Source organism: Scatophagus argus, chromosome 7, assembly GCF_020382885.2.
Source record: "Scatophagus argus isolate fScaArg1 chromosome 7, fScaArg1.pri, whole genome shotgun sequence".
NCBI classification, from domain to species: domain Eukaryota; kingdom Metazoa; phylum Chordata; class Actinopteri; family Scatophagidae; genus Scatophagus; species Scatophagus argus.
Genome location: NC_058499.1, coordinates 12,182,691 through 12,210,621, shown reverse-complemented (window position 1 = coordinate 12,210,621; position 27,931 = coordinate 12,182,691). Strand labels below are relative to the sequence as shown.

The 27,931-nt window shown below is 38.7% G+C and overlaps 1 protein-coding gene across 3 annotated transcripts; it reads right to left on the bottom strand.

Annotated features, from left to right (window-relative positions):
• Positions 1 to 455: 455 nt before the first annotated feature.
• Positions 456 to 26,558, bottom strand: chd2 (chromodomain helicase DNA binding protein 2). Of its 3 annotated transcripts, XM_046394925.1 has the most exons (44): positions 26,166 to 26,549; positions 24,711 to 24,776; positions 24,502 to 24,570; positions 21,556 to 21,612; positions 19,221 to 20,096; positions 18,163 to 18,274; positions 17,738 to 17,767; positions 14,629 to 14,863; positions 13,433 to 13,519; positions 13,184 to 13,245; positions 12,593 to 12,712; positions 12,053 to 12,229; positions 11,747 to 11,886; positions 11,433 to 11,658; positions 11,248 to 11,348; positions 11,093 to 11,134; positions 10,818 to 10,996; positions 10,577 to 10,701; positions 10,250 to 10,466; positions 10,068 to 10,157; positions 9,762 to 9,952; positions 9,459 to 9,647; positions 9,170 to 9,332; positions 8,854 to 9,006; positions 7,968 to 8,039; positions 7,525 to 7,674; positions 7,288 to 7,436; positions 7,080 to 7,176; positions 6,900 to 6,992; positions 6,595 to 6,768; positions 6,339 to 6,508; positions 6,223 to 6,264; positions 5,964 to 6,103; positions 5,741 to 5,879; positions 5,502 to 5,652; positions 5,235 to 5,357; positions 4,993 to 5,115; positions 4,265 to 4,405; positions 3,916 to 4,032; positions 3,624 to 3,802; positions 3,435 to 3,534; positions 3,143 to 3,335; positions 2,516 to 2,762; positions 456 to 2,419 (listed from the first exon to the last, which is right to left on the bottom strand). In XM_046394925.1, the coding sequence occupies exons 6-44, from the start codon at positions 18,222 to 18,224 to the stop codon at positions 2,140 to 2,142; spliced, it is 5,469 nt and encodes a 1,822-aa protein (XP_046250881.1). In that variant the 5' UTR covers positions 18,225 to 18,274; positions 19,221 to 20,096; positions 21,556 to 21,612; positions 24,502 to 24,570; positions 24,711 to 24,776; positions 26,166 to 26,549; the 3' UTR covers positions 456 to 2,139. The 3 variants fall into 3 exon arrangements, with proteins under 3 accessions (XP_046250881.1, XP_046250883.1, XP_046250884.1); XM_046394927.1 differs by lacking the exon at positions 17,738 to 17,767 and having other exon boundaries at positions 26,166 to 26,547; XM_046394928.1 differs by lacking the exon at positions 12,593 to 12,712 and having other exon boundaries at positions 18,163 to 20,096; positions 26,166 to 26,558.
• Between the last annotated feature and the right edge of the window lie 1,373 nt (positions 26,559 to 27,931).

Genomic DNA, 27,931 nt, shown 5'->3' with positions numbered 1-27,931 from the left:
TCCTAAATTCTATGTTTGTATTCTATGTATGTAATTTTTCAAAAACTTACCTGGATTCTTGTATTTGACATTCAACTTTTTTTGATATTCAATATGGATTAGGAAATGTGAACACCAGGAAGAATCACACTAATGTGAGCATTTGATTGTTGTACAGGAGTCAACAATGAAATGCTGCCCCTTCTGGTCACTACTGACTCAGAAGACCACCTGGTTCAGTGTGTACCACATATCAAGGAAGGATCCTTACCACAGGTTTGAATCTGGATCCAGCCCTTTGCTGCATAGCGCCCCCTGCCTTTCCTGTCTCTCTTTGCTGTCAAGTCAAGCAGAGAAAAAAAATAATAATAATAATAATTTAACAAATTAAAATTCATATGTATGCCGTGGAGTATCATAAGATGACAGGATTATGACATAGATTTATCATGAAGAAAATGAAAAAATACAAACTCTGATTGTGTAACAAAGTTTATTACATATGTCCAAACATATGTACAGCACATTTCTTTCAAGAGTGGTTTTGTCACAAATATAAATTATTTAGACTTTCTTAAAGAACATATGATACAGGAACTGTAGCTTTCTTAAGTGGAAGAAAAGATGTGCTGGCTGCTCACTGCAACAGGTTGGGTAAGTGCCCTGGATGAAAGACGTGATTTCGGTATTTCAGTGTTTTCTTTTGGAAACCACATGATGATTACCAGAATGCATGGTCCCTTCACCTGTTCTCACCCAATTAATGTTTAGTAATTATGAGCAATTTCCTTAAAATGTGACTAATACTACCCATCTTGCCTGTGTTAGACCCCGCTCTGTCCACATACCAATATACAGTATGATAATACATACATAAATAAGGCACAAATGGAGAATCGTTAAAACGGAAACAAAAACAAAACAATACAACTGATGGCAAGAGCAGGACCAGATTTGGCACAGAAAGAGAGTGACCAACGGTAATAAACACAATGAAATGTTGTCAGCAACTTCATGATAAGCCTTGAACAACCTACCAGCACAATGTCTGTGAATCAGATACACTGCCAACCCACACATTTAAAACAGAAAATATTTTCCTAATCACATAGTATTTTCAGACATATTTGAGTACTTACATACAGTAGGTGGAAAGACGGGTGAATTACTGAAACTACATTGAAGTACCATTCTTAACCAGCATAATACTGAAAGGCAAAAATAAAGGATAGTTCTTAAGTCATAGTGTTATGAACTTTGCACAAGTTGTTGCAATAAATACTGCTTAGAAAGCTTCATTTTCATTGGGCCTACTAAAAGGAAAGTGGTTAAAGTGAACAAAGCGAGAGGATTGCAATGATTTATAGAGTTACACAATTATAGAAAGAATGATTATTTATACATGTGAGAAATATGAGTTTGCTAAAACCTTTTCTAACTTATTTTGTTGTTGTTGTTGTTGAGTGCTTAGAGGAAACATCCTGATTTCATTGGTCATTCAAATTTCAAAAGACTTAGGCCTTCCCCATCACGGTACCATTCAGCCCACATGGTGATACTCCATGATTCAGCTCAGCTACGAGTTAAACATTTTGAAAGGTGCAGATGAAAACACATTACACATTCTTTTGCACTGAAATCTTCTAAATGACATCATTTGCAAGATTTAAAGCTAAACACAAAAACATAATGTCCATGTCATGCGTTCTCTGGGAATAATCCCATACATTTATCGTTCAAAAAGGCCAAAACCTTCAGGCACTTTTAGGATTGAGATCAGTCATCAATTCATGTATCCTAAATTCTCCTTAGGTAATAGTCCATGGGACTAAGCATCCATCAGTGTTCCACTCAGTCTTAGTCATGGTTGACTGATCGAGTCAATTCATTTAAATACAGAAGTTTGTTTAGTTTTTTGTCACCGTTAGGGTGACAGGAGGAAACAAACTTCATTTCTTCAGGGCACAAATTGTTCACGGCCACAGTCACTTGGGAAAAAGAGCAAAACAGTTTTGCTGGTAAAGAGGGTACAGGTTGATTCCCTTTCCAACTGCGAGCTTATGATTGGCAAGTCCAGAATTGTCCATCAGCAGCATGTGGCTTTGACCCTGGACAAAACACCCAGATCGGTTTCTTAGCCAGCACTGGCGTACTTTATGTTTACCTATTGTTCCAGTTCGGATCTGCCATGGCATTCTGCTCTATGGGCCGCTCGAGCGGAGAGCGGGAGTCCTGGGGAGACTTCTGAGCCTGTGGGGAGCGAGGGTCCAGCAGTGGAGGTGGTTTGTCAGCATGGAAGGGCCTGCTATAGTGATCTGACCCAGGTGGACCTGCTGGCCTATGCTCTGGCATCCTCCTGAAGTCCTGAAGAGGGCCTTCTCTCCCCTGGTGGTAGCTGGAGTGGAATTCATCACCACGTCTTCTTTTGGGGTCTGGGTGCCTGAAATATAATTTAAAGCATTTTTTAAACCAGTCTTATGACCTCAGATATAACAAACAAAGAGCTAAAACAAACAATCAGATTTGAGTAACTCACCTGTCGTAATAGGGTCTGTGACCCCTGTGGTCCCGGTCATTGCTGTACTGGTCATACGACCTTTTGCGAGGGGAGCTGTTGTTATGGTAACTGCCTGAGCTGCGGTACGGGTCTCCATGTGAACGTCGATCAGCATAGTGATCCTTGTAACGATGTGCGTCATAGGCATGATGCCGGTCTCCCTGCCATGACTGGTTGCTGTTACCTGCATACATGTATTTACGGTCCCTCTGCCAGTCTCCCCTGTCTGCAAAGAAACATATCAAAGTCCATATTAACCAAATGTTGCATTACTTACAGAAGCATAATCACAGCTCTGCTTTATTTTAATAAGTCAGTTCAATTAAAGGAATACTTAAGTATTTCAGAAAAACATTTTTGCTGATGAGATTTAAATTGATATCACTTGTATGTCTGTATTGGTAAATATGAAGCTACAGCCAGGACACGGTTAAGTTAGCACAAAGACTGAAAAAGGTGAAACGGCAAGTCTGGCACTGTCCTCTGGGAATAAAAGATCTGCCTACAAGCAGCTTGAATGTCTTGTCAACAAGACCTAAAGCTCATTAATGGTCACTTTGAACAGCGTTTCCTGCACATTAAACTAAAATACCTATCTGCACGTACCATCGTTGCTAAAGTGCCGCTTATTTGCCGAGTTGTACGGTTCTCTGTGGTGTCCGTGGGAGCCTGGCTGAGTCGAGTGAGATGCAGATTTGGACGATGGCTGAGTACCCGTGGAGTCTCGACTGGAACCAGATGGCTCTGGTCTGAAAGGCTTGACCCTCCCTGCAGGATCCTCCTTCTTCTTCTGCTCCTTCTGGAAATATGACAGGACATTTTTTTCATGTTTGATCGTGTTCACTTCCTTACACTTGACAAACCAGAGTATTAGCAATAAGCAACAGGAAAAACTTGCCTCTTCCTCATGTGATCGCTTCTTCTGTGCCATTTTGTAAAGCTTGTGAAGCTTCCTTGCTCCAAACTCTGTAAACTTGGACACAAATATCCAGAGATTTCTGCCAAAGAAAGCACAAAATATTCATTAGTGGAGCTGAATGGGTGAGAATCATGATACATTTCACAACGGTGATAACGGTCCTCTTACCTTCGCCATATTTTGACATGCTCAGGGTCACTGTAGGCTTTAAGGCACTCTGTGATTCGGTCTCCAATCTTCAGTAGGCATGTGCGAGTGTGCTGGAGTTGCTCCTGGTCAGAAAGACCCTCATCTGGTTTATCCAGCTGCTTCAGGGCCTTTTTCACTGGCCTCATGCGCTCCTTACACTACACACAAATCCACAAATCATTGTAATAAACTGCCTGCAGACAACTCTGACATGTTATTTATTAAATTCGACTGGCTTTATCTTTGCACAAGAATTAAGCAAGCAACTCACAATACTGAAAGTCTCCTGGTCGAGCTCATCGTCCTCCTTTCCTTCAATGGGGACGGGCTCTGACCCAGCGGTGATGTGGACTGGACCTTGAGTCTTCTTTCCTTTGGCTCCTTTAGCCTGAAAAGACAAAAAAAAAACAGACACCAATGCAATTAATCCACACCCACTATTCACACATTGAAGAGATTATTCACAGGATGCCAACTGACAGACAAAAGCTGTGACAGTCTAGCTATGTTCTTTCAGCTGCATGTTGCATTTTAATGCTACAATGATTTTTTTATGCTTTTTTAGTTAATAATAGTAATACTAATAATAAAATCACACCATTAATACTTTGCTGAAATACCTTTTCTTTTCTGGGCTTGGTACCCTTTTTGTCTTTGTCCCCTTCCTTCTCCTTTTTAGGAGTTCCCTGTTTTTCTTTGTTCTCTTTGTTATCCTTTTTCTTTTGTCTCTTCTTGGCAGGGGATTTCTCAGCTCCATCATCCTGCTCAAACACAAGACAATGTGTGTTAAACAATATAGCAGAGATTATACAGCAAGAGAGGACACTGTAACGTGCACCAATCAAATTATGCCATTACTACAATTCTGTACTCTGTTTATTTATCTAAAACCTAAAACTGAATCACAACTCTTTGTTCAGGCTTTGCAGTGTTTACTCTGTAGCCTCCTACTTTGCGGGGCTTGATTCATAGTCTGTTTTTTAAATCATCCAAAGACTGTTGTAGCACCACTGCAATATGAGATGGAAATAAACCACACTAACAAGTGATGTGTGCATGTAATACACTTTCAATAACTGTGTCTATATTCTCCTCTTTAACTTTATCAACCAGAGCAGCGTTGAGGACAAGGTTTGCAGTCGTGTTTGCAGGCTCACAAAATTAAATTTGTCAACTAACACTTGCACATGAAGAAAATAAAAACCACAGTTCCTAATTGTAGTGACTTTAAGGAGGAGAACCTACAAGACCCCACATGAAAATACATACATCACGTGTACTGTGGGCAGCAAAAAACCTCAACACAGCAGGATAACTTATACCCTACAGAGGTGATCTTCTGACTGACCTTGACCTCACCCTCCTCCGATGGGTTGTCCGACAGGCGAGGGGAGGAGATGTCATTGCCTTGCTCATCCTTGAGAATTTTGTTCTCCTTTTTCACCCGAGGCTTCCTTTTCTTCACTTTGACCTTAACAGGAAGAGACGGGTGAGCTGTGCGGGCGGTAAGTTGCTTTGTGCAGATCAAAGGCAAACTTCATGTGGTGAAAACAGAATGAAAGAGTTACTCAGTGATTAATAGCAGCATACCTCCTCCCCCGTTTTAGACAGGTCTGCGCTGTCTTGTTCTTTTTTCAGCAGCTTAAGGAGATACTCCGCTCTTGCCTGCAACTGCTTGGCCTGAGGCTTCTTGCTTGGATCGTCTGGGAGAATCTGTGCGGAGGCAAGTAAATGTTAGACTCCTGGCTTTAAAGTACTTTACTTACTTACTTACAGCCTTCAAAGCTTTTACAAGATCTGAACAGCCTGGTTTTAGTCCAGGTTCATTAAATAAATGTATTGAAATCAGATATTTGCCTTATCAGCAAGCTTCAGGTCAGGATCTGTCTTGATAAGATCCCAGTTGCCAAAGCCGTGTTCGTAAATACCAAGCAAGAGTTGAACGTCATCCTGCAGATCCCACTCTACATCAAAGTGGGCTATCTTGACCCTGCATGTCAGCTTGAACCTGTGACACAAAGAGAACAGTCTTATTGAACCTGCAACAGTGACCCACAAGGTCCGTGCGCCTTCTAATGTCTGCAGTGGTATCGTACTTATTTCGCTCTGCAGGGTTAGCAGGCACTGCTTTGTGCAGAGGCTCAAACTCTTCCTCGTGCTGGATGATTGACTTGGCGTTGACCTGCACTCCTGAGATCTTGATGTTAATTCCTCGCCGTTTCCCAGGACCTTTGGCTGGAAGAGTGACATGAATCATTTTTGGACCCTGGAAAATGCTTTAATTTCAAAGAAGTCAATACATATAAAAAACAAAAATACCTTCAACTGGGTTCTCTTTAAGCTGTTCCTCGTGCTCCTGCACTGCAGTCACACAACTAGTGTGAATCAATTCACCAAGTCTCTTCAGATCTGCTATGGATTTGTCAACCAGCTCAGAGTCTCGGGCGATGGCCTCCAGCCTGGATACAGAAAAGAGCATTTGACTGCATGGTTTGTCAGAGAATTTAAACGCTCATACTTATTCTACCACATCATGGAAGCATATATTCATTATTAAAATCAATTAATAATGACTTACCTTTCAAGTGGTGATCCAAATTTCTTGTATGCCTTAATGAATCTGTTAATGACAACATATATTAATACATTTTCATTTTGACAGCTAAAAACACAAAACACACGATGACCAAATACCTGCGTATCTCTGTATCAGTGAAACCCTCCACGTTGTTTTTGCGGGCTCTCGGTCTGCCTCTCTTCTTTGGCTTCTTGTCGTCATCACTGTCATCAGTCTCGCTTTCAGAGCCTGAGGAGCGGTGCTTCAGCTTGGAGCCCACGTCACTGTCACTGTCGTTGGCCTGCGCCTGAAAGAACCAAAGCAACAGCTTATGATCTGATTCAAATGGAGATGAAGATGGGCAAACCACTTTTTCCCCTCCTCTATTCTTACCCTCTTGTTAGAGCTCCTGCTTCTGGGCAGCATGAAGATGTCCTCCATCTCCCGTTGCTTCTCCTCCTCCTCAATTTTACGTCGCTGCTCTTCAGGGATGATGTCATCCCATTCTCGCACGGGCTTCCCATCAAACTCTGGAGTACTCTCTTCCATGCTGGAGAAATTGGCCACCTGCAGCAACATGCAGACAGAAGAAAGAAAGAATTAGGAGTTGAAAGAGATGCAGGCTTAATACTGACATGACACAGTTTAAGATCAGTACAATACCATGACAAAAGAAACCAGTAACAACTTGCAGGTACCTTAAACTGAGATAGAAGTTCATCTGTAGCACTTGAACCCAGGTCACTTTCTCTCGTTTCAGCCAACCTCAAGATCTCATCTATATCCATCTCCTACAGAAACCAGGAAATGCTGGTTTAATTTTTGATAAATATGTGAGACAAGTATTTTTAATGCAGATCAGGTAATTGTTGTAATACCTGCGGTTCAGATTCTTCTCCTTCTGCCTCTTTGAAAAGCTCCTCTGCACCAAACTTGAGGATGGCAGTTAGTTCTTCTTTATTGAATGGGTTTGAACTGGAACAAAAAAAAAAAAGAAAAAGCAGCAATGTTAAACACACAAAAATCTACAGTATGTCAATATTAAATAAATAATAAGAAATCCATTGCTCATTTCTGACATCTTACTTAGTGTTTCTTGAGTTGCTGTCCAATACAGTTCGACCAGTGGTGTCCATTCTCTGAATGACGAGATGGTCCAAAACCATCTTCTTCTTTGCCCTCTCAATGATGTCCTCCTCCACTGTTCCTTTGGTGACCAGTCGATAAATATTCACCTATGATGGGATGGAGAACTCTTAATTATTATACAATTGTCTTGTCAATTCTTCGGGAGATGAAGTCATCAGTTTTACTCTGGATTACCTGTTTCTTCTGGCCGATTCGGTGAGCTCTGGCTTGTGCCTGCAGGTCGTTTTGAGGGTTCCAATCAGAGTCGAAGATGACTACAGTGTCTGCTGAGGCCAAGTTGATTCCTAAACCTCCTGCTCGGGTGGACAACAGGAAGCAGAAGTCCTAGAAAACACGCAATGTTGTTAGTACAGATCTCACAGAACAATACACACAACAACCCTTCTAAATATGTATTGCATTAAAGAGAATAAGAATATAAAAGGGAAGTGACTCCAATTTAAAACAATCTCAGAATTTCTAAGTACGTAGTATAAGTAATTATATATATTTGATCCATTTTGCATCATTTATCAAATATATCTTTTACTGCTACTGCTGTCAAACAAAACACATATTATCCCAAAATGTGTATTTTAACTTGTAGTTTAGTAGCATTAAGTCATTAGTACACAGACCTCTGAGCCATCTGCATTGAAGTGGTCAAGTGCCTGCTTTCGGATTTCTCCCTTTATGGAACCATCCAGTCGCTGAAGAGGAGACAAGCAAACAGATTTTAACCTTTGAAGATTTCCTGGGCAGCTATCCGCTATAACCTTGGCATCACTTTGCTTTACATGCCGTAGCACCCCTTAGTCTATATGCTCAGACTGATCACAACAGTCCACACCAAAGAGTAAGTCAGCAAAAACAACCCGAGTCAAGTGACCTGCAGGAGTTAGGTTGGTGTTCAGCAGAAAATAACTTGATATAAATAACCACATGAACTCTCAGCCTGGCGGACTATGTGTGCAACACAAACTGACATTCGATCCACATTTAGTGTTAAACCCACCCAGTGCAACCACCCCCCAAAAGCCACCCGATACTGCGATGGCGCTGTATACACCAATGAAAACAACGCAGAAAAACTTAAGGGTGCCTCCATAAACTCTCTGTCTAGATGATTTCTGAAGATACTGAAAATGCAGCATAGAAAATGTCAATGGACCCAGATGGAAGTGCAATTATCATGAACACTGACAGAATGACAGCAGGATATGCATTTGGTTTTATGTAAAAAAAAAAAAATGAACATTTTTCTGCAAATAACTTTTAAAAGGTGCTCAAAATCCTTTACCTTCCAACAAACACTTCTTTAAGCGGAAAGCTAAAAGACAAGCGTCCCTTATATCCATGGAAGCTTAACAAGCAGAAAATTGTGTGCATGATGTTTCTCCAAATCATACTGTACAGCCTTGTCTATCTTTGAGTGACTACAAACTCAAATGAATTTGTATGTGAACTGGGGTCCAGTGCTGTAATGAAAGGCAGAGAGTGGCTGTGAAAAGGTGCAAATCTTACCTGGAATGGGTAGCGTCTTTTAGTGAGGTACTCAGCCAGGATATCCAACATCCTGACCATCTGGGAGAAGATCAGGACTCGGTTGCCTCTTTCTCTGAGCCTGGTCAGCAGCTTGTCCAGCAGCACCAGCTTCCCACTGCCCCTCACTACACCCTAAAATGTATAATGGCTAAGTTGTGAACACCAGAATTCAGGAAAAAAATAAGCACCACCGATCATGTTTTCACCTTTGTTATGTCACAACTAGTCTCCTTTGTGGAGCACAGATATCCTCAGGTGTTGCTGGGAGCTAAAGGTGGTTGATGCGCAGACATACCTGCAGTTGTTCCTCTTGCGTTTCAGTTTCTCCATCTTCAGGCTGTTTAATAAGGAAACTGTGGTTGCAGCATTTTTTGAGCTCCATAACAATGTTCAAGAAGCCAGAAGAGCTGCCTCGGGTGCCTTTGGCAAGGGCTTTGTAATTCCTTGTTAAAATCCACCTGGAAAAATTGAGGAACAAATTATGGTAATGGAAAGCAAGAACACAGCTACCGGGACAAGAGATTTGCGTGAAAGGCACAATGTAACAAAAGGCTACCAGACAGAAGACAGAAATAAAACCGTACTTGTAAAACTGTTTCTGCTGTGCAGTCATGTCAACTCGGAGGATCTGTTCCACTTTGGCAGGGAGAGATTTTTCCACGTCTTTCTTGACACGCCGCAGCAGGAAGGGCTCTAGGACTTTGTGAAGACTCTGATAACCATTATCCCTTCCTTTCCCATGTTCATCCTCAAAATCCTCCCAGGAATCAAACCTGCAGTGTACAACAGAGATAACAAATGTCACTCCTCTCTGGCTGGGATTTCAGCTGATGGTATTGTCCCTACTTCTGCATCACATCACATTTAACGTCTAAACCAGGACGTACTTGTCAGGCATGAGGAAGTGCAGCAGTGACCAGAGTTCTTTGAGGGAGTTCTGCAGTGGAGTGCCAGTAATGAGGAGCCTGTGGTTGGACCTGAACTCCATTAATGTTTTATACAGCAGGGAGTCGTCATTCTTCAGCCTGTGAGCCTCATCCACACCCAGGAAGGCCCAGTTGATGTTCCCAAGCACCCCCTGGAGACAAGGGTCAAGTCCTTGTAAACCAAAGTGATTGAATCTCTTCATGCACACCCACACAATGAAATAAAAATATAACTTCTCATAAAGAAGCACTGATCACTGTACATACCTTGTCTTTAAGTAGAATTTCGTAAGTGGTTAACAGTGCATTGAAACGGATTCTTTTGGTTTGATGGTTCACCCACTCATAGTCACGGATCTACACCAAACAGAAGCAACAACATATGTTTAAGTAACCAGTCTGGAGATGCCGCCACTCAAAGAGGGAAAACTTCTGCAGATTCAACCTACCGTTTTCCTGCTCATAACATCACCCAGGTAGACAACCACGTTCATGTCCGGGGCCCAGGTGTCAAACTCCCTCTGCCAGGAGGTGAGCGTGGACAGAGGCACCACCAGGAGGAAGGGTCCGTACAGCTGATGCTGGTGAAACAGGCAAGACAGGAAAGAGATTGTCTGGATGGTTTTTCCAAGCCCCATCTCGTCGGCTAGGATAACACTGTTGCACCTGGGGATGGAGAATAAGAAAAAGTTTCACACATTTTCCATAATTTTTTGTCATTCATTCATTGTAGCCATCAAATCCATGACAAATTACTATATTTATTTAGACAGTACCTGCACCAGGAATGAGCCAACCAGTTCAACCCATCCAGCTGGTAATCTCTCAGCTGAAGGTTCTCATCTCCAATATATGATGGTTGTTTCTTCAGAGCAACAAACCTTGGTCTTTGCTTTAACACCTGAAATGACAGTTCAGAACAAATTTCTATGATTACGAGGAGGAAAGCATTTTAAATGTTTATCCAATAATACCAAGGAGAACTGATTCAAAAATCCATTTTGACTTAACTCGTACCTTGCAGTCTTTAGAAGGGACAGTTTTACTGGAGTTTCGGCTCATGAAGCTGTCAATGCAGTGCTGAAACTTCTTTCTAACCAAGGCTCCATCTTCCCAGCTGCACTCTGAATAGGGCAAGCCCATCCACTTGCACAGGTACTCTGGCTCGTTGGAGCACGGTGTCTTATGACTATGAGCTGTTTAAAAAGCAGGCATATTATCAGGGAACTAAATAACGGATGGAAACGTACTGCACATGAAACCACTGGCAAAGACACTGAAAAGAAACTTACTGGGAAAGTCAGAGGATCCTGGGGTCTTTCCTGTTCTTGTTGCTGATAATAACAAAATTCCTTTTAGTACAAGTGCAACATGGAGTTGTATGTATAAATAAATCACCTGCGGCACTACCATACGATAGCAACTACATTTGATAATGAATTCGTACCAATAACGCGCTCCACAAACTGAAACTGCTTGCTCAAGTCAGCAGTGAGCTCTTGTTGGCAGTTGTGAAATTCTACATCCTCAGGGGATGCCTTTCTCAACCTACAAATAATAACACAATAAACCATGAAAATGCTGGAAATGTGTCAATTTGGAAAAAGTTAATGTAAAGACAAAGACTTTCACCATGAATTTAGCTCTTCTTGCTTCTTTTTATAGTTGTCCAGTTTCTTTAGTCCCTTGACCTTTTGCTGCGTCAGAGAGTCCATGCTCTCCCACGTGTTGTGGATGTAGGACCAGCCCTTCCACTTAATCAGATACTGAACCTCCCCTTCATCAGTCTCAGGGTCAAACCCTTCACTCGGGTCCCCATTTTCCTCCACGGCATACACAGTAGTGGAAGCCCCAGTGGCTAGAAGTGCAGGAGAATTAAAGACTTTTAAACTCTATACACGTGGCAAATATCTTCATAAGAAGTGACACAAGTGAAAATGCATCACCTCCTTTTTTGCCTGTCCTGGTGTCCACAACCCTCTCAATGGTTTCACTGTCATCATCCTGCTGCTCCTCGCCTGCGTCCCCTGTCATTTCAATCAGGTCATCAGAGTCGGTTTCAAAGTCATGTTGGTCCTCTTTATAACTGTAACGCACCAGAACAGGGTGTAAGGATGAAGTGGACACAGGCGATGTATCAGTATTACAGCCTCAGCAAAGCAACATTTTAACACCTCTTGTAGTGTTAGACATACTGGAGTCTAAATGAATCTAACAACAAGAATTCAAAATCTCTGGGTGCAGAAATGCACCTTTTGACTTTTGTTGCACCCCTTCTTCGAGTCTGTCTCTTAGGAGTGTCTTCCTCATCATCATCGTCCTCATCTTCATCGTCCTCGTCTTCATCTTCTTCGGCAGAGGAGTCCTGTTTCCTGGATTTCCTTCCTTTTTGAGAGAGCTGCTTTTTGGCTGTTGATTTGGTCTGAGGTCTGTAAAATGCAGAGTTAAGCACAGAAACGCACAAACAACTTAGCTTTAAGGAACCAGCCTCTGTAATTATTGTCAAGAGTGATCCTCTGGCCGATTGACAAACTGCAGCAAATGGCCGTGTTAGCCATATTTTTTTTTTTTTTTACTACGGAAAAATATATGTCATAAATTAAATTTTATACTGTGGATGTTTTAGATCTATTTTATGCTGGATTTTTAGAACTGCAGACTGTTTATCCGGTCTACATATACTTCACACCAAAAGTAAAAGAAAAAAGAGTAATCAAACAACTGCTCACACAATATGGAATGATTTGACCAGTGGGTAGCTGTCTGATGGCCAAGCTTCACTACGCTCTTACCTTCTAGCAGCAAGTCGTCTGGATCTAACTTTTTTCTCTTCCTGCTCACTGTCTGTAATGTCGGAAGCCTCCTCCTCTTCCTCCTCGTCATCATTTGAGTCATCATCTTTCCAGATATTTCTTACAACAAAGAAATGCCACAAGTTCACCCTCAAGGCCCACCACTGCGATGACCAATTTAAATTTCATGAAATGCTGGCCACAGGGTGTTCACCACAACCCAATTTGATCATGGATAAGTCACTGATCTGACCAATCAAATTTGATGTAAATGTTTAACATCACCTGGCTGACTGAAACTAAACTGAGCCCATTTGGAGCAAACAGATACCCAGTTATAAACAAGCTTAAAATGATAAAAATCACAGTATGAACACAGACCGACAACACAGTGACAAAAACAGACATGAACTGTGCAAAACTACTGCATGGATCCACAAACAACAAAAATCTCAGTAACAAAAGAGGTCAGCATAATGTCTCAACAAGGCAGACTCAAAAGAATATGGTGCTGTGCTCTTAAATTAATTATGAATAAATGTCATAACAGTAATAAAACAATAACAATTTGTTCACAGTCTTCATACTTACTCCTTTTTCTTTGCTCGTGATGTTTTCCTCTTGGGACTTTCACTCTCAGAGTCGCTGCTACCCTGTAAAGCAAAGCAGACAAATGTGGCAGCACTTCTTTAAAACATCCACTAGATGGCACAAGCAGCTTGTTTTGATGAGCTGATGCCAATGAAGATACACTATTTGTGCAAAGCCAGGCTATGCTTGTAAGCATTAGTCTTGAGTGTTTATTAGTCTGTCTTCGAGCTTTCATTCACATCTGCTTACCCCAGCTCCAATGTTTAAACGAGCTGGCTCCTGCCTACTGCGATTTGACCTCCTGACCCCATACACATCTGGATGTTCGTCCCACATCTGTAAACAAAGACCAACTGCCATCAGTGAGCCACTCATTTTCTGTATCACTGTTTTCTGTATCAATTTTATAACACATTCTAATTTCAAAAGTATGCTCCATTAGGCTGCATCGAACAACTATTTTCAACGTATCTTCATCTGCTTTCCAAGGTAAACTTCATCATAAGACATATCTTTGTCCCACACCCAAAGATATTCAGTTTACAGCTATAACACAGAAAAGGATATTCACAGTTGAGAAATTATAAATAGGAATTCAAGACATGTTTTCTGTCCCCTTTGATTATTCTACTAACTGCTTTTACTCTAATGGGCTACTGTATATGCTGGCGCATGCACGTGCAGCGGCTCCTCTCCGTCCCGGCAGAATGCTGTTTTCAGGTTTCATATGCTCGATTTCACTCTTTTGTTGTTAGAATGAACATACCCTAACATTTTGGATTTAACAACAAATTATGGAGTATATGTTCCACTGAAGGTTAAACAAAAACTTTGGAAAGCCAACGCATGTTTTTTTTTTAAAGATTTATTGTTTATTTTTTGTTTTCGTTGATGTTTCTGTGCCTCTTACCACCACCTGGGCCCTCATTTATAACAGGGACTTACAATCAATTTTGATTGATCACTAAAGCAGATAACCACTTATAACCACTTATATTATTATTATTGAATCGGTGTAAATACACCATCAGAAATAAACAAAGGACAAAGCATAAAAGTATATAATTTATAATGAAATCTAAATCTAAGAGCATTTTTATCGAGACCCCTGCAATTTGCTAGCTGAGAAGTGCCTCCATTTCCATGCATATCACACATTTAAAAGTGAAAAACTGTGTGTAATACTACATTTTTTTTTACTTTTTTCAATGTGAACGGACTAGTCTTAGATGGGTAAAGAAACAATATGGCTAAAGTAAAACTTGCTTCAGCTGTAACTACAATTGTGTTGCATGTCAAACCTACATAATCACATGAAGTGCCTGATTACAGAAACTAAGTTAACTCAATCTTCATTGTAAGAGAACAGAAACCTTAATCTGCTTTAGAAAGAGTGAGTAGTCACAGAAGACATGAGTTCCTCTTTAAAGCTCAGTGACCTTTACCTTCTTGACATCTGCCAGACGCTCCTTCTTTCTAACTGGCTTGTCTTTGACTTCTGCTGTGGTTTGCTGTGATTTGGACTCAGCAGACTCGCTCTCTGACTCTGAGTGACTCTCTGACTCTGAGGAGCTGTTTGACTCGGAGTTGTGCGATCTCCTCCTCTCACTGCCACGCTCGCTCTCTGACTGACTTCCCGACTCCGAAGCAGAGCGGTTGGATTCTTCTGAAGCTGAATTGCTACAGGAACAAGAACATGTTCATTCTTTTGAATTTGCATTAGAAACATTTTTGCTAAGATAATGCTGTACACCCAACAACATGGCAAAAATGTGAGACGACAGTGGCAGCAGCTTAAAAGTTAAACTCAAAAGTGCACACACTCGCACTAGGACATGGTGAAACTGAGGGAGCTTGATAGCATCAGCAAGTTGTGTCAGTCGAGTGGAAACAGAAACCTCATTACATCATGCAGCATGTTCCTTACTCAGCTAACAGTCTTATGATAATCTCGTTCTCTCTGGGGCATTCAAATCCTCTTACGGGAATTTTGAAAAGCCAAAGATCAGCTTTCAACACTAAAAAAAAAAAAAAAAAAAAAAAAGAGAGCTGTAACTAAGTAAATACTTAAATCTTTCCTCCCAGCTAACCTGTAATGATTTATGACATATACAACAATATAATAAGGGAATATGACATTGAACACAATCGTATAGATGTACATGTATCTCTTCTTCGTATGTAGTTTTTATAAAATTTTAGTCGTTTCACTTGAAGGATTTAAATGCGTGAAGAGGTGAGCATATTACATATTTCACAAGAAATCAATGTGTTCAAGTCTCCCGGTACAAGTCCTAGAAAAATGTATTTAGGAAAAAATGCCACATAATTCACAAGCACTGCACACAAGGAGCTTTTGATATTTTGGGGACCCCTCTGAAAACAAGATGGGGTGTATGAAGGGCTATAACCTGATGCAATTAAATTTAAAATTGCTCCAAATGTATTAATATACCAAGTATCTAGGCTGGAATAGTGATCTTTCTCTACATGCACTACCTGGTCTGGGCACACGGTGGCTCCACACCCATTCAGAGAAAATCTCTAGGAATCACTGCCTTACATGGATTGCTTTCCGACACAAAGGTTTGGCATTTTTAAGAAATCAGCATTAAAATCAGCATTAAGGGATAAATTATTATTTTATATATGGGGCGTTTTAAGAACAACACTCCTATTTTGAATTTTAAAATGATCTGTATTATTTTACTACTGTCTCTGAGTTAAATATAAAACTATTTTAAAAAATTATAAAACTATTATAAAACTATGACAATAAGATGAATACTGTTCCATTGTTTCCCATTATCTGGAAATGAATTATTACAATCTAAATGAAAGCATATGAAACCATATAAACACGTCAGTTTTCACACTGTGTATACGGAGCAGGTCCAATGACTAAACACGGATGTGCATGGCTCCTTCCGCTTTAAGCGAGGTCAAAAGTAGGTGGGACAAAAATAATCTCGAATTGTTATTGGCTTGCGTGTTGCTAAGCAGAAGTCTAGCCTATAGAAGCACAGTGTGCAGGCTTTCCAAGGTCTGAACTCTTCCTGTTCCTCCTCCATGTAGTTCTGAGCTGAGTTTTAATACAGCTAAGTGAGCAAGCTGGGCACACAAAGCAAGGGCCATTTTGTGACTTGGCAGACCATGTAAACACTACTTTATTGAGACAGAATGTTAAACAAAATCACCAGATTTTATGTTGTCTATTCTGCTGCTCTGCGTGTCCACAGTGCTCATCCATCTGTATTAAAAAGTTAGGCTATCATCAGTAGCAGGGAAGATATTTCACTCACAGCTGAAAATACTAAAATGGCTGCCACAAGATCACACAGAAAAACTACAAGTGTGATGTAACCTGCTGCAGTGTACAGTCAGTAAAATGCTGAGGGTGATAACATGCATATAGCATCCAAATTTGTCTGTCTCAATCTAAAAATACAACAGCCTATGGAGATCAGGTTTGTTGTGAAAACATAACAACTGTTCTAAAACTAAGAATGCATGTTAGGCCATAGTATTTGAACAATAAATACAAACATCTTGGTTTAAAATAATAGCAAGCCACTTGTGTTGTTACTGAATTTCTGCATTGTTCTGACACCATGCAAATGACCTGATATTAGTTTTTGAAACCATCTTTATTGATCAAAATAGAATGGTGCAAATTTGCACTTATTGTGATATTGGAAGGTTTAGACACCTGACAATGATACACACTTACCCATTCACCATATATATGTCTTTAAAGTAAAGAAAAGCAGACAGTAATGTAAAAATATATCATTAGGGTCAAAACTCTTGACCACAAACCTTTAAATAAAATCTACCCGACAAGTAACACACAAAGATACATTTAAATAGACAAGAACATTGTTTTGTTAGAGCATTCACAATCATCTGACATGTTCAAAACAGATGCTTCAGTGCATATACTCCATATAGCAGATATTAACCAATACAAGAAGGGTGTTTTAAACTTGTTAAAAATGAACAGCTAAAAATAACAATAAATGTATGAATGCATGACAGGCTAGCAATTGATAAAATACCTTGGCAAGTAAAAGCAATCATTCAATAACTCTGAGTCCAATAAATATTTGAACCGAAAGTGTCCATTGCAATAAGGCCTCAAATAGAAAGTAAGAGCAACTTTCTCCTGAAAGCAAATATAATATTGAAGGTTAAAGGAGTATGTGACATAATCAGGTGAAAACTGACATAACTGTCATAATAATTAGAAAGAAGTGAAGTTGTTTAGGTTTTACTATCCATCTGAAAACAAAAATATTTATAATATACTAAGATCTTTATGGGATGTAGGGCTTTAATGAACATAAATAAGTAAGCATGAGAAATGTTGAATTTCCAGAAACTCTTTAAAGTGGTCAAAACTGTTTGGACAGGTCGAGATAAAAGATTACAGAATGATATAAAAATGAAAGTTGTAGCTACATGCTAATTATATTCAGGTCAAAGAACGAACGACAAAATGTTATATACATAACCTTCCTTTAAAAAAAAAAAAAAACTGGACATATTACTGACCTCAAGGAACACCCAAGCAACACACTGTTTCTGAAATAAATAAAAGCCAAACAACAACGGTGATAAAATGGTGCAATGCAGTACCAACTACTTAGACAAGGTCATATTACTTTATAGCGATGGGACATCAAACATTTGTTATCAAATCATGTGCAGCATAATACAGGACAAATAACTTTTCTTGTGATCTACCACATACATCTTGTGGGCAATGAACTCTTAACACAGGCCTGCAACCTCAGTATTGAGTGCAAGAATTGGTAGGAAAATCAGGGTGTGGCTATTAAACAATAGCAAGGTCATTCGTGACAGCGGTGCATTTCTCCAAAATCACGTCGCAAATGTATACACAGGTGATCAACCATGCTTGACAAGGTAAACAATCAAGGCAGACATGAAAAGGTGAAAAAGTAGAATGATCATACCTTGATGCATTGCTTTGAGTCGATCCTTCATCCTCTTGTTTTTTACTTTTATTCTTCATCATCGTAGAATCCTTAAAGTCTTTGATTTGGTGTTCTTTTGTCCTGGTATTTACTGTCAAAAAGTTGGAGGAAGCATGAACTATGATAGAAGTCCCACAAGACTGCTTTTGCTCAGGTGGCAGTTAAAATCCAGGCGGTGCGACACGAGTCAAGGAAAAGGCATTAAATCGACAGATTTGAGGATAATTTTATACATCGCTAATGTAAATATAGACTCAAAAAATGACAGGTGCCAATACATTAGGTTAAATGTCCAACTTATGTCTTTCAATATAGTCCACGGATCTAGCCGCATGCAATTAATTGTAACTGCGTCATCAGATGAAGGATTAAAAAAAGAAGATTTAAGGATGAGAAAAATCAGTAAATTAGGCACTAGACAATGTAAACAGACCAATTCAACGTGAAGAAAGGTAGTAACCCTGTAAATGAAATTTAGATTCACGTTCGCTCTATTACAGCATTTTATCTGACTCGAATAAAAACAACAATACTGTAAAAAAAATAATAACTTAACAATAAATTACAAGAAAGAGTCTTGTTTCAAAAAGCTTGTAGGCCTTACAGGTCTTCATCTACTGTCAGACTCAGAGCGACAGACGCGAGCAGCACACTAAAAATGGAGGCGCGCCATGGCTGCCTGAGCCCAGTATGGAAAACAACGACAAGCACTCCCCAGCACAGACGGCTCGCTCGGTTCGAAAAATCAGCACAAAAACTACACAAAACGCTTAAATTCCCGTTTAAACATCGCTAATATAATCGAATGCCTTGATTTGTAATCTAAATCAAGCGGTTTCGGTCGAAATACAGGCAAGAGAAACGGTCAAACGAAAGCCCATGGCACCCTTCCCAAGGCTCAGCCGCCATCTAGAGCTCCTTCCTAGCTCTGAAAGCTTTGCCTTTGATTGACGTTATTTCCATTTACACCACACTCAGGTGATGTTTAAGTCCCACCCCTTTTATTATGTTTAAAATTTGTTTTTGCAAAAACTTACATATATTTTCAGCCCCTGCACACAAGCTTTAGGTTGAAACCTTTCTTCCCACTTCATAAAATGTTAGAATACTATGAGGCTGTAAAAGTGTTTAATACTTTTGCACCAATTGCATCACTTCCTGCTCAGACAGGAAGAAGGACAACCAGGAGCCATTTTAGAGAGCCTTTGGAAACCATTTCTGTTCAGACCAGAACCTCAACTATTTTCAATGTGTCTGACAACAAGGAGTGTTATAGTGTGTATAGTGTGTGAAATTAAACTACGATTTAATAATGCACAAGTGTGCATTTCATCAACCATTTTCCCTTTATCTCACCAAGGGACTGATGTCTTGCCCTGTATAGCAACACCCAAAACAGAGCATTACTTCAGGAAATTTAGCAACACAGTACAAAGCTTAAGTACTAAGCTAACTTTTAAATTAAGTGGGCAAACCTTGGTAAGTCACACAAAGTCACTGCAAACCGAATTTCATTAATAGTATGGATTAGCTTAAAAACAACTGCCAAGCTAATGATTTTAAGCGGCAAATGTGCTCTTGTGATTTTCTAATTTAGTAAGCTAATAAAACAAAGGCAGGAAAAATACGAAGACATACACTTTATTTAAAAACAGCATTTGAATGTCAAATGTACAAAGACGGATTTTGTTTCCCCAAAATAACAATGTCATTTTTCAACAAGTCCGCTATACAGCCAGCAACGATGTTCCAGTGTCCATGTTGACGTAAAAAATAAAAATAAAAATCCAAACGTCAAAGTCCAGTCAGAAAACAGTTTCATCTTGTCAAAATTTGGCTAACTGCCAAATCACTTGCAATCTTCACGTTAAACAACGCTGTCTCCACTTCAGCAAAATCCAGTTGAATGGGGTCTTGATAGGATAAAAAAAGAAGGAAAAGTTGTAAGCCCACAGTGCAACTGAAATAAGTAATGATTCACTCTCCAGTAGTTAAAGACGGCATGCGAAACTAGACTAAAACAGTTTAGTCACATATATTGCTAGCTTTCAGTTGCATTTGCTAGCAATGTCTGTGCAAGTGGATGTGTTAATCTACATGTAAGCGGTTTTAAGAATACACAACCGTTAAATATTTTATCCAGTTGCTTCGCTCATAAACTGTATCTGAAAGTCACACCGACATAATGCATAATACGCAAGTTACAAATTGAAGATCCACAGTCCAGCACCTTAACCGTTATTCAATTTAGGACCAAAGCTGTTAGAAGGCTGTTTTACAACGAAAGTTTGGGATATTTAATTCCAGTAAGACATTCAATACGTTTTATGTGTCACAAAAAATAAATTCAGAAATCTAGCTGAAGTTCCCGCATGGAAATTCTTAGTATTGAGTGTATTGTCAATAAGTGCAATAAGCTGTATTGATAATGTAAGTTCTGTTAAATTTTTACATGGCTCTGAATTGATATTTTGTTTGGTGAACATGAAGTAATCAGTAAAATGAAGTTGAGTTAAGGCTCCAATGATTTGCAAATAAATTCATCAACTGACCACCAGGGGTACAATGAGCGCACTGTTAGCCTAAAACGCGTTCTGCATTAACTTTTTTACGGAACGACAGTGATGTTAAAACAAATTACAATCAAACCAACATAACATTGGCATGACAGCAAACAATGCTGTATGCAAATTAAGATCCCTCGACTAAACTGACAAAATGATTACCAGTCATCAAAGCAAAGGCAAGACTGGCCAACAGATTGACAACGTAATAGCATCCAAAAAATTTTAAAGCAACCCTTCTAACAATGACAATTTTCATACAAGTTTTGTTCAAAATCAGAAAGCTCTTAAAATATTGAAATACGACACTAAAATAAAACTAAGTGTGACATGATATTGGTCATGCTTTAACATATTTTCAACTTGAAAGCCAAAAACCAATAAGAGTCTAGCAAAAATGGACAATATAGCAACTCTTGGAGAAATGTGGCCTTTTTTGTAACGTACCAACCAAAGGCGACAAACAGTACCCACATAAAGCCACAGTATAAATTGCTAGAATTATTATCAATAATGAAAATAGCCACATGATAAAAATGCATGTACTACCTTCACAACAGGTGTGCTTTATTTATCCATTCTATGTGCTAATATCTAGGTCTTTTGCTAGCCTTTAGAATTAACAATGAATGGCAGCAATAAATATCCCAGCTAAATGTGGGATAGGGTCTGCTTAAAATAGTATCCTCAACCTCTCTGAGGTGGATATCATATACATAACATGTAATGTCTACAAAATACAATTTCCTATTTATTGTGGTAATGAGCTCGGTAAACGTGAATAAACACTCCAACAAGATAAACTTACAGAGTTGTCTTCTTTCTCCTCAAGTGCAGGAAATCTTCACACCAGTGCAGGTCTCCCCTGCGAATGAGAGAAGGAAATATGAATGATACCCATAATAACATACATCAGATCCACACAGAATCAGTTAAGCAACAGACCACTCAATTTGGCTGGCTTTAACTAGTTTGAAGCATTTGGGTTGTCAAGATTTTAATTTGTGACTGACAAAAACTATTTTAACAATACACTCTTTCTGCAAGAAAGTTCTCCAAGTTTCAGAAATAACAAACAAGTGCTTATGTTCTATGAAGCAAATGCTTTTGCTGGAAGTTGATTTAAGGACAAGCCAATGTAAAGCCTAAGCTAGCTGTTCTTTCAAAACCCTATTTTAACAGAACCCTTAAGCCTAAACTACATGTATTTCTTCATGTTTGACTACATTTTGACTTTCAATACTGCAACTGTTACTAACAACTCTTATTTTCAGCCAACTACTGTGCGTGTTAATTTAAGACTGTGTGCCCCAAAACGTTCAATAAGGATTTTATAGTGTATAGGAGGCCAAATACTGCAAAGAAACCATTGTTTCCACTAGTGGAACCTGACAAATTCCAGCTGATTAAATGTTTTTAATCACAACAATTACAACTTATCCTCATGTCTTTTTTTCAATGGAGGAAAAAACACTGTGTGGAGGTGAACCAACAAACATCACTGTTTAGGGTTTATAGTTTTTCTGGTGTGTAGTGCACTCATGTGTTCAATCGAGGAATTCTTGCATTTCAGGGTTTTCAGAGTCATCAATTAGGTGAAACTATTTTTAACACTACTTTAAAAATCTACCAAATTTGTATCATCCAGCGAAACAGCTCATATTGTTAACTGTACGGTTTTGCATTGATGTTTGACGATTTCAAGTCTCATACTTTTTGGTGTTAAGGACTTTGGTTTGTTTGATAGCTGATTCATTAGAAGGGGGTAGTCAAAATGTTCTTCTCTCTGTTCAGACTCAGATGCTTTATTGGTTTTATCTGATCTAAGTGTCTGTGCCCAATGATTCGTCTTTAATTGACAATCCTAGAATTTTTCTTATCCATTAACCATGAACTGTGAATTAGTATAAATATTCTGAAAATACAAAATGGTCACATTGTTAGTTATACATATTGTTTACAAGTAGTGGTAGTTAATGTTTACTGTTACTGTTCCAGAAATTCCATGTCATAGCATAAATAAACTAAAATGTTTGTTGATTTTGATGACATGTACCAGCGTCTGTTCTGACATTTCCTCACATTTCCGTTGTTTATTCATATTCTGTTACAAAATTATTTTTCATGTCATTTCATTCTTTTAGCTGCAAATAGAGTAACAGTTGCCAACAATGGCAAGCACTGATCACACACTGACTTTCAATTGTCCAATATTTTGGGATTGTCTGACAGTTTCTTCAAGGTGTCACAAAGTGGCGAGTGGTAGTGCCATTCAGAAATAATGATCAATGCAAACCAAATACACCACAAGGCACCTAATACTTAACTACAAGAGAAAACATAAATGTTCATCAAATTAATTTGATTGTCCTCATGCCCCCTACAGACCATGTTTATAACTGCTTTCTTAAAATGCAAATGCATAGCCAAATTAGTCAACAGTTCTTGTACTATTGACATTGCAAAATGTCACTAAATTTGCTAACTTGTAAACTTGGCAAAATCTAATCCAATAATGTAATCAAATTTGGGAATGTTTCCACAGATTGGCAATCTACTAGCGGACGTGGCACAGACGCACAGAATCTGGCAAGAAAGTATCGGACCGCACAGAACCACCAGGAAACGCGACTGATGGGCGATGTGCAAGTTGGACAGTGCTTCATTATGGGTCGTCCATTTTCAACATGGCAGCCAAGTCATTAACTTTTTCTAAAGAGGAGTGAAAGTTGAGCTGACGCTGGTCAACAGATTCAGTGTGTCTACAATTTCAGAGCAAAAAACCATGTTCAATGCAACCCAGTGTCTATATGTTTGTATTACGTGCTTAATATTTTCTGTCGCAGAACGAGTCGTACTCTGATTCACCAAAGCCTTTCAAATGGCGCACTGCTAAAAGCCACAACGAATAATGGCGTATATCTACTCGAACAAGCTGGAATCATCACTTTTCAAATTGCGGGAACTGGAGCATGATCTGATGTACGTTTTGGGATGGTGAAAACACCAAACTCGCTCCTCACCTAAGCACGAGTTACTGTTGTGAAATGTCAGTGTTTAAAATATGGCTGTTAAAGAATGTGATGTGATGATTTGCGAATTGTCAGGTGCTTTTATTATATGAGACATTCTGATAGAACAGAACAATTAGTGACAATTGTAAGTGCTTCAAAGGTTAGCTAGCTAGTTGAAAGACCATCACAAACATAGTAAAAATCTGAAAGTTATTTTTAAATAAATGTACACTGCTATGAAAACACATCAACAAATTTTTATTTAAATCCCAATATTTTAATTACATTTCAGCAGTATGTTTAACTATCAATGATATATCAGAATACTCAAAACACTCCAAAATGTATAGGAATTAAAATTATTTAGATAATTAGTTTTGAGAGTCTGGTATTTATTCACATATCTTTGAACTGGCGTATGCACACATACGTCCACAACACATCATACACTAGATGGTGGAACTGACATATTGTCAGACACGACTGAATGACTGACTGACATGAACACTTTCGATCGAAACTGTCATGACGTATACTATAATATGACATTTCCTAACATTAACGGTTACATAATTTTTTTTTAAAAGAAAATCTAATTTTGCCATTTATTCGTTTCATTTTTATGTTTGTGGTCAGTAAAAACAGTCAATAAAATGTGACATATTTGAAGAGTTCAATGCATTGATAAGATGCAAGGAATTCTCTATAGATATTTAATCTGCCTTAAAAATTATACTTACAAATCCGCTTTGCTCTGTGGATCACTCAAATTCTTCAATTCATGACTCCGTGGCAGCTACATGTCAAGCCTTAAAGAAGAAAAATAAAGATTCAGAGAGGAAATGTGACAACAGCACACCCTACTGGTTACATGTATGTAGCGGTAAAGACAAAGATGCTAGCACGGCTGTAATAGACACTTAAAAGCCTCGAGGGGTTAAAAACATACCATTTTGCATGGGTCACATGACGTCCTTTCTTCTTTTACGCAATTTATCAAACATCAAGGGAATCCCTGTAAAATACAAAACATACTAGTTATTTTAAATTGCAAGGAACACTGGCATAAACAACAGGCATAACGAGGCTATTTGTGTTTTAAGATATTTTTAAGGTTATTTTCGATTAAGTTTGAGATCTCATTACCATATTACGAAAATCATAAATAAGTTTCTTCCAATTTAGTCAGGGAAAACGTTTCTTATTTCCGCACATTGGAGGCTCAAAATACAACTAAATTTGTCTTCAAGACTGACGTCCCATTGAGAATAGCTTTGAGAGGACATTTTGTTATGTGCAGGGTGGTACTAATCCTCTGGATTTTATATATATAGCCTCAGATACAAAAATACTCATCATAAAGATAGTATATCTTATGTTTTACAATGTGGAGTATTTGGCTTCTTATGTGAATAAATCCACAACATTGTCTATAAGACCATGATATTAAGCTTAATTTATTTCTTTATTTAATTTTAATACAGGATTTTTGAGTTTTCTTAAATTCACATACTTGAAGTGAAGGTTTCTAATGTAAAAACCTTTTACGTGTTTTGCAGGTGTAATTCAAGATGGAAAAACAAAATGAATGTACACATTTAAATTACTTATCCATTCAGTAACTCAAAGGGTTAAAAGCCAACACCCTATTTTGTATTTCGAAGTATATCTAAGCCTTAATATCATATAGAACCTTAATTTGACAAACAAATCAAGTATAGTTAGTGTGTAGTGTCTGTAATGTACAAATTACGTTAAACTGTCATATTTAGAGTATTTTGACAACTTGTCACAATTTAATTAAACTATTTTTAAATACCAAGTATTAAGCATCTCACAGTTACTTAAATCTTGTTATAAACCATATCTGAACAGTCTGTGGGAAGATAATGTGAAAAATTCTAGATTTTTAAATATATTTTTGATTTAAGATTCGGTGAAAAACCTCAAAAATACAACTATGCTGAAAATAAACGAAAAAAACTGCTTGGGCTTGTTGAGTTGATGTCAATCATTCTCAATACAACATTTAAAAAACGAAACATTAGCTAAATTTTGAGTTTTGTCGAGCAAATTCACACAAGGGCATTTGCCCTTTCAAGGACAAAGCAAATTTTAAATGCGTAGGTTGAATTAAGTCCTAACAGGGCGACAACAAATGTACTTGTCCAAATATTAACTAAGTTAACTCGATACAGAGCTAGCAAACATTCAAATTCCATCAACTAAAGCACAAATATATACAATTTACACTCTTACAGTCGTTATCTTTTTTCTTCGCTCGCAACCCACCATGGCCATTTTTGCAACACTGCGTCTAACTGTCGTTCTTTCCACCATATTGCCTTACACCTCTGATTCGAATTTTACTGCTATTAATGTTGGATTACTCGTAAGTTCTTACCCATTTTCCAAGCCGTGTCTATCCGCCGGCATCTGCCCAGGCCAGTGTCGCATTTTCAGGCGATTTTCGTCGTTTTGGTGGATCTTTCGGCCGCATCGTTCCGTCCTTCCTCTCCTCTGTCCTCGACGGCTTGCTCCTCTGTTGTGTGTGTCCTCCTCTCTGCCTCTGCCTGAGCTGATATCCTTCAACGGCTCTGCCCACTTTCCTCTCAACGTAAGCCAAACTCCACTTCCTCTCCAGCCCCATCTAGCTAGCGTTTAGCACCCTGAACCTGAAAACCGCCATACACTTTTTACCTGACCGGAACCTCACAGTAGTACAGTTTAAACGTTTTGATGTAAGGTAGCATTAAAGAACCAAATTTTATGTTTTTTTTTTCTTTGTATACAGGAATAGCTACATATAGCCACGACAGCAGTAAACCAATCAAGTAAAGCGGTGAAGCTAGAATCTGACATGTATGTCTATATCTATCTATATCTATCTATCTCTACACATATGTATATATATATAAAACATATATATAAATAGAGATAGATATATATGCACACTTCTGGTCCATTTTGCCTGCTGCCATGCTCATCAGCCATGTTGGAACATAGTGTTTGCTGTTTGGCAGCTTCTCTGGGCCAGACAGGCCTTCCTTGAACCTGGTTCTTCAGGAGAACCTTGAAAGGTAGTGCATTTTGTAGTAAATGATCAATAACATGCTTATTCCCTGGTTTATGTATAACATAGTTTGGACATCAGGCTTAGTTCCTTGCTTCGATGTTGACTACCTTAGTAGTTTTTATAATACAAACATACTAAATCTTCTGAAAGTGTCTGGACTGTGGCTTCATTAACGCTCTTCTGAGTAAGTGTAACTGACCATGAATCACATTTCTGATGTTTGACAGAAGTGTGCTCTGCCTGTGGCAAAATGGAAAAAATAAATTAGAATAACCATTTTATTTGTTTTAACCAAACAGTTTGAACAAATAAATTTAGAAGTCCAATGGAAATAACCAAACTTGGCAAACTTTGCTTCAGAGTCAGTGCAACCTTTGTTGGACAGTATATGGAGTCTGTGGTATGCACTCCACCCCCATCACGGACCAATGAGATGCTTGACATGACAGCGCATGCTCTCTGCAGTGGAAGATTTCTTTAAAAAGATCTTCAGCCTAGCAACAGGAGTGCCCTGCAAGTGCATTGTATCTCCACTCTCTAAGTGAAGCAAAAGCAGATTTTATACTGACTGACTGGTTGGATGGGTTTGCATAGGAGAGTGTTTACCCACCAAATCTATTAAGATCATGAAGCAGTTTTTGCTTTTATTGGTATGTTTATAAATCACTTTAGTGTTGCAATTGAAAATTGTGACATTGGAGATTGAGAATTAGAAATGTACCTTCATTAACGGTGATGGTGCAGAACAAACATTTCAGTTAAGGTAGGTTGTTAAATAAGATGAGCAAATTATTGCTATTTGTGCAAGTAAAAAAAAAGAGAGAAAATATGGTGTAGTTAAACCTGTTTTTTCTATGTGGTAACTATCAAATGTAACAATTGGAGTATTTTTTTTTGTAGTTTAAAGATATACACATTAATATCACATACAGACTGCTGCTTTGTATAAAAGTGCAGGCTTCAGTTAGTAGGCCTCGTCAGGGTGAGTTTGTATGTGGGCTTCATGTTTACAATAGTCGGTACCACATGCTGTGATGTAAGCACACGGTGCACTCACAGCAACCTGCAGCAGGGATTTAACATAAAACATGTCT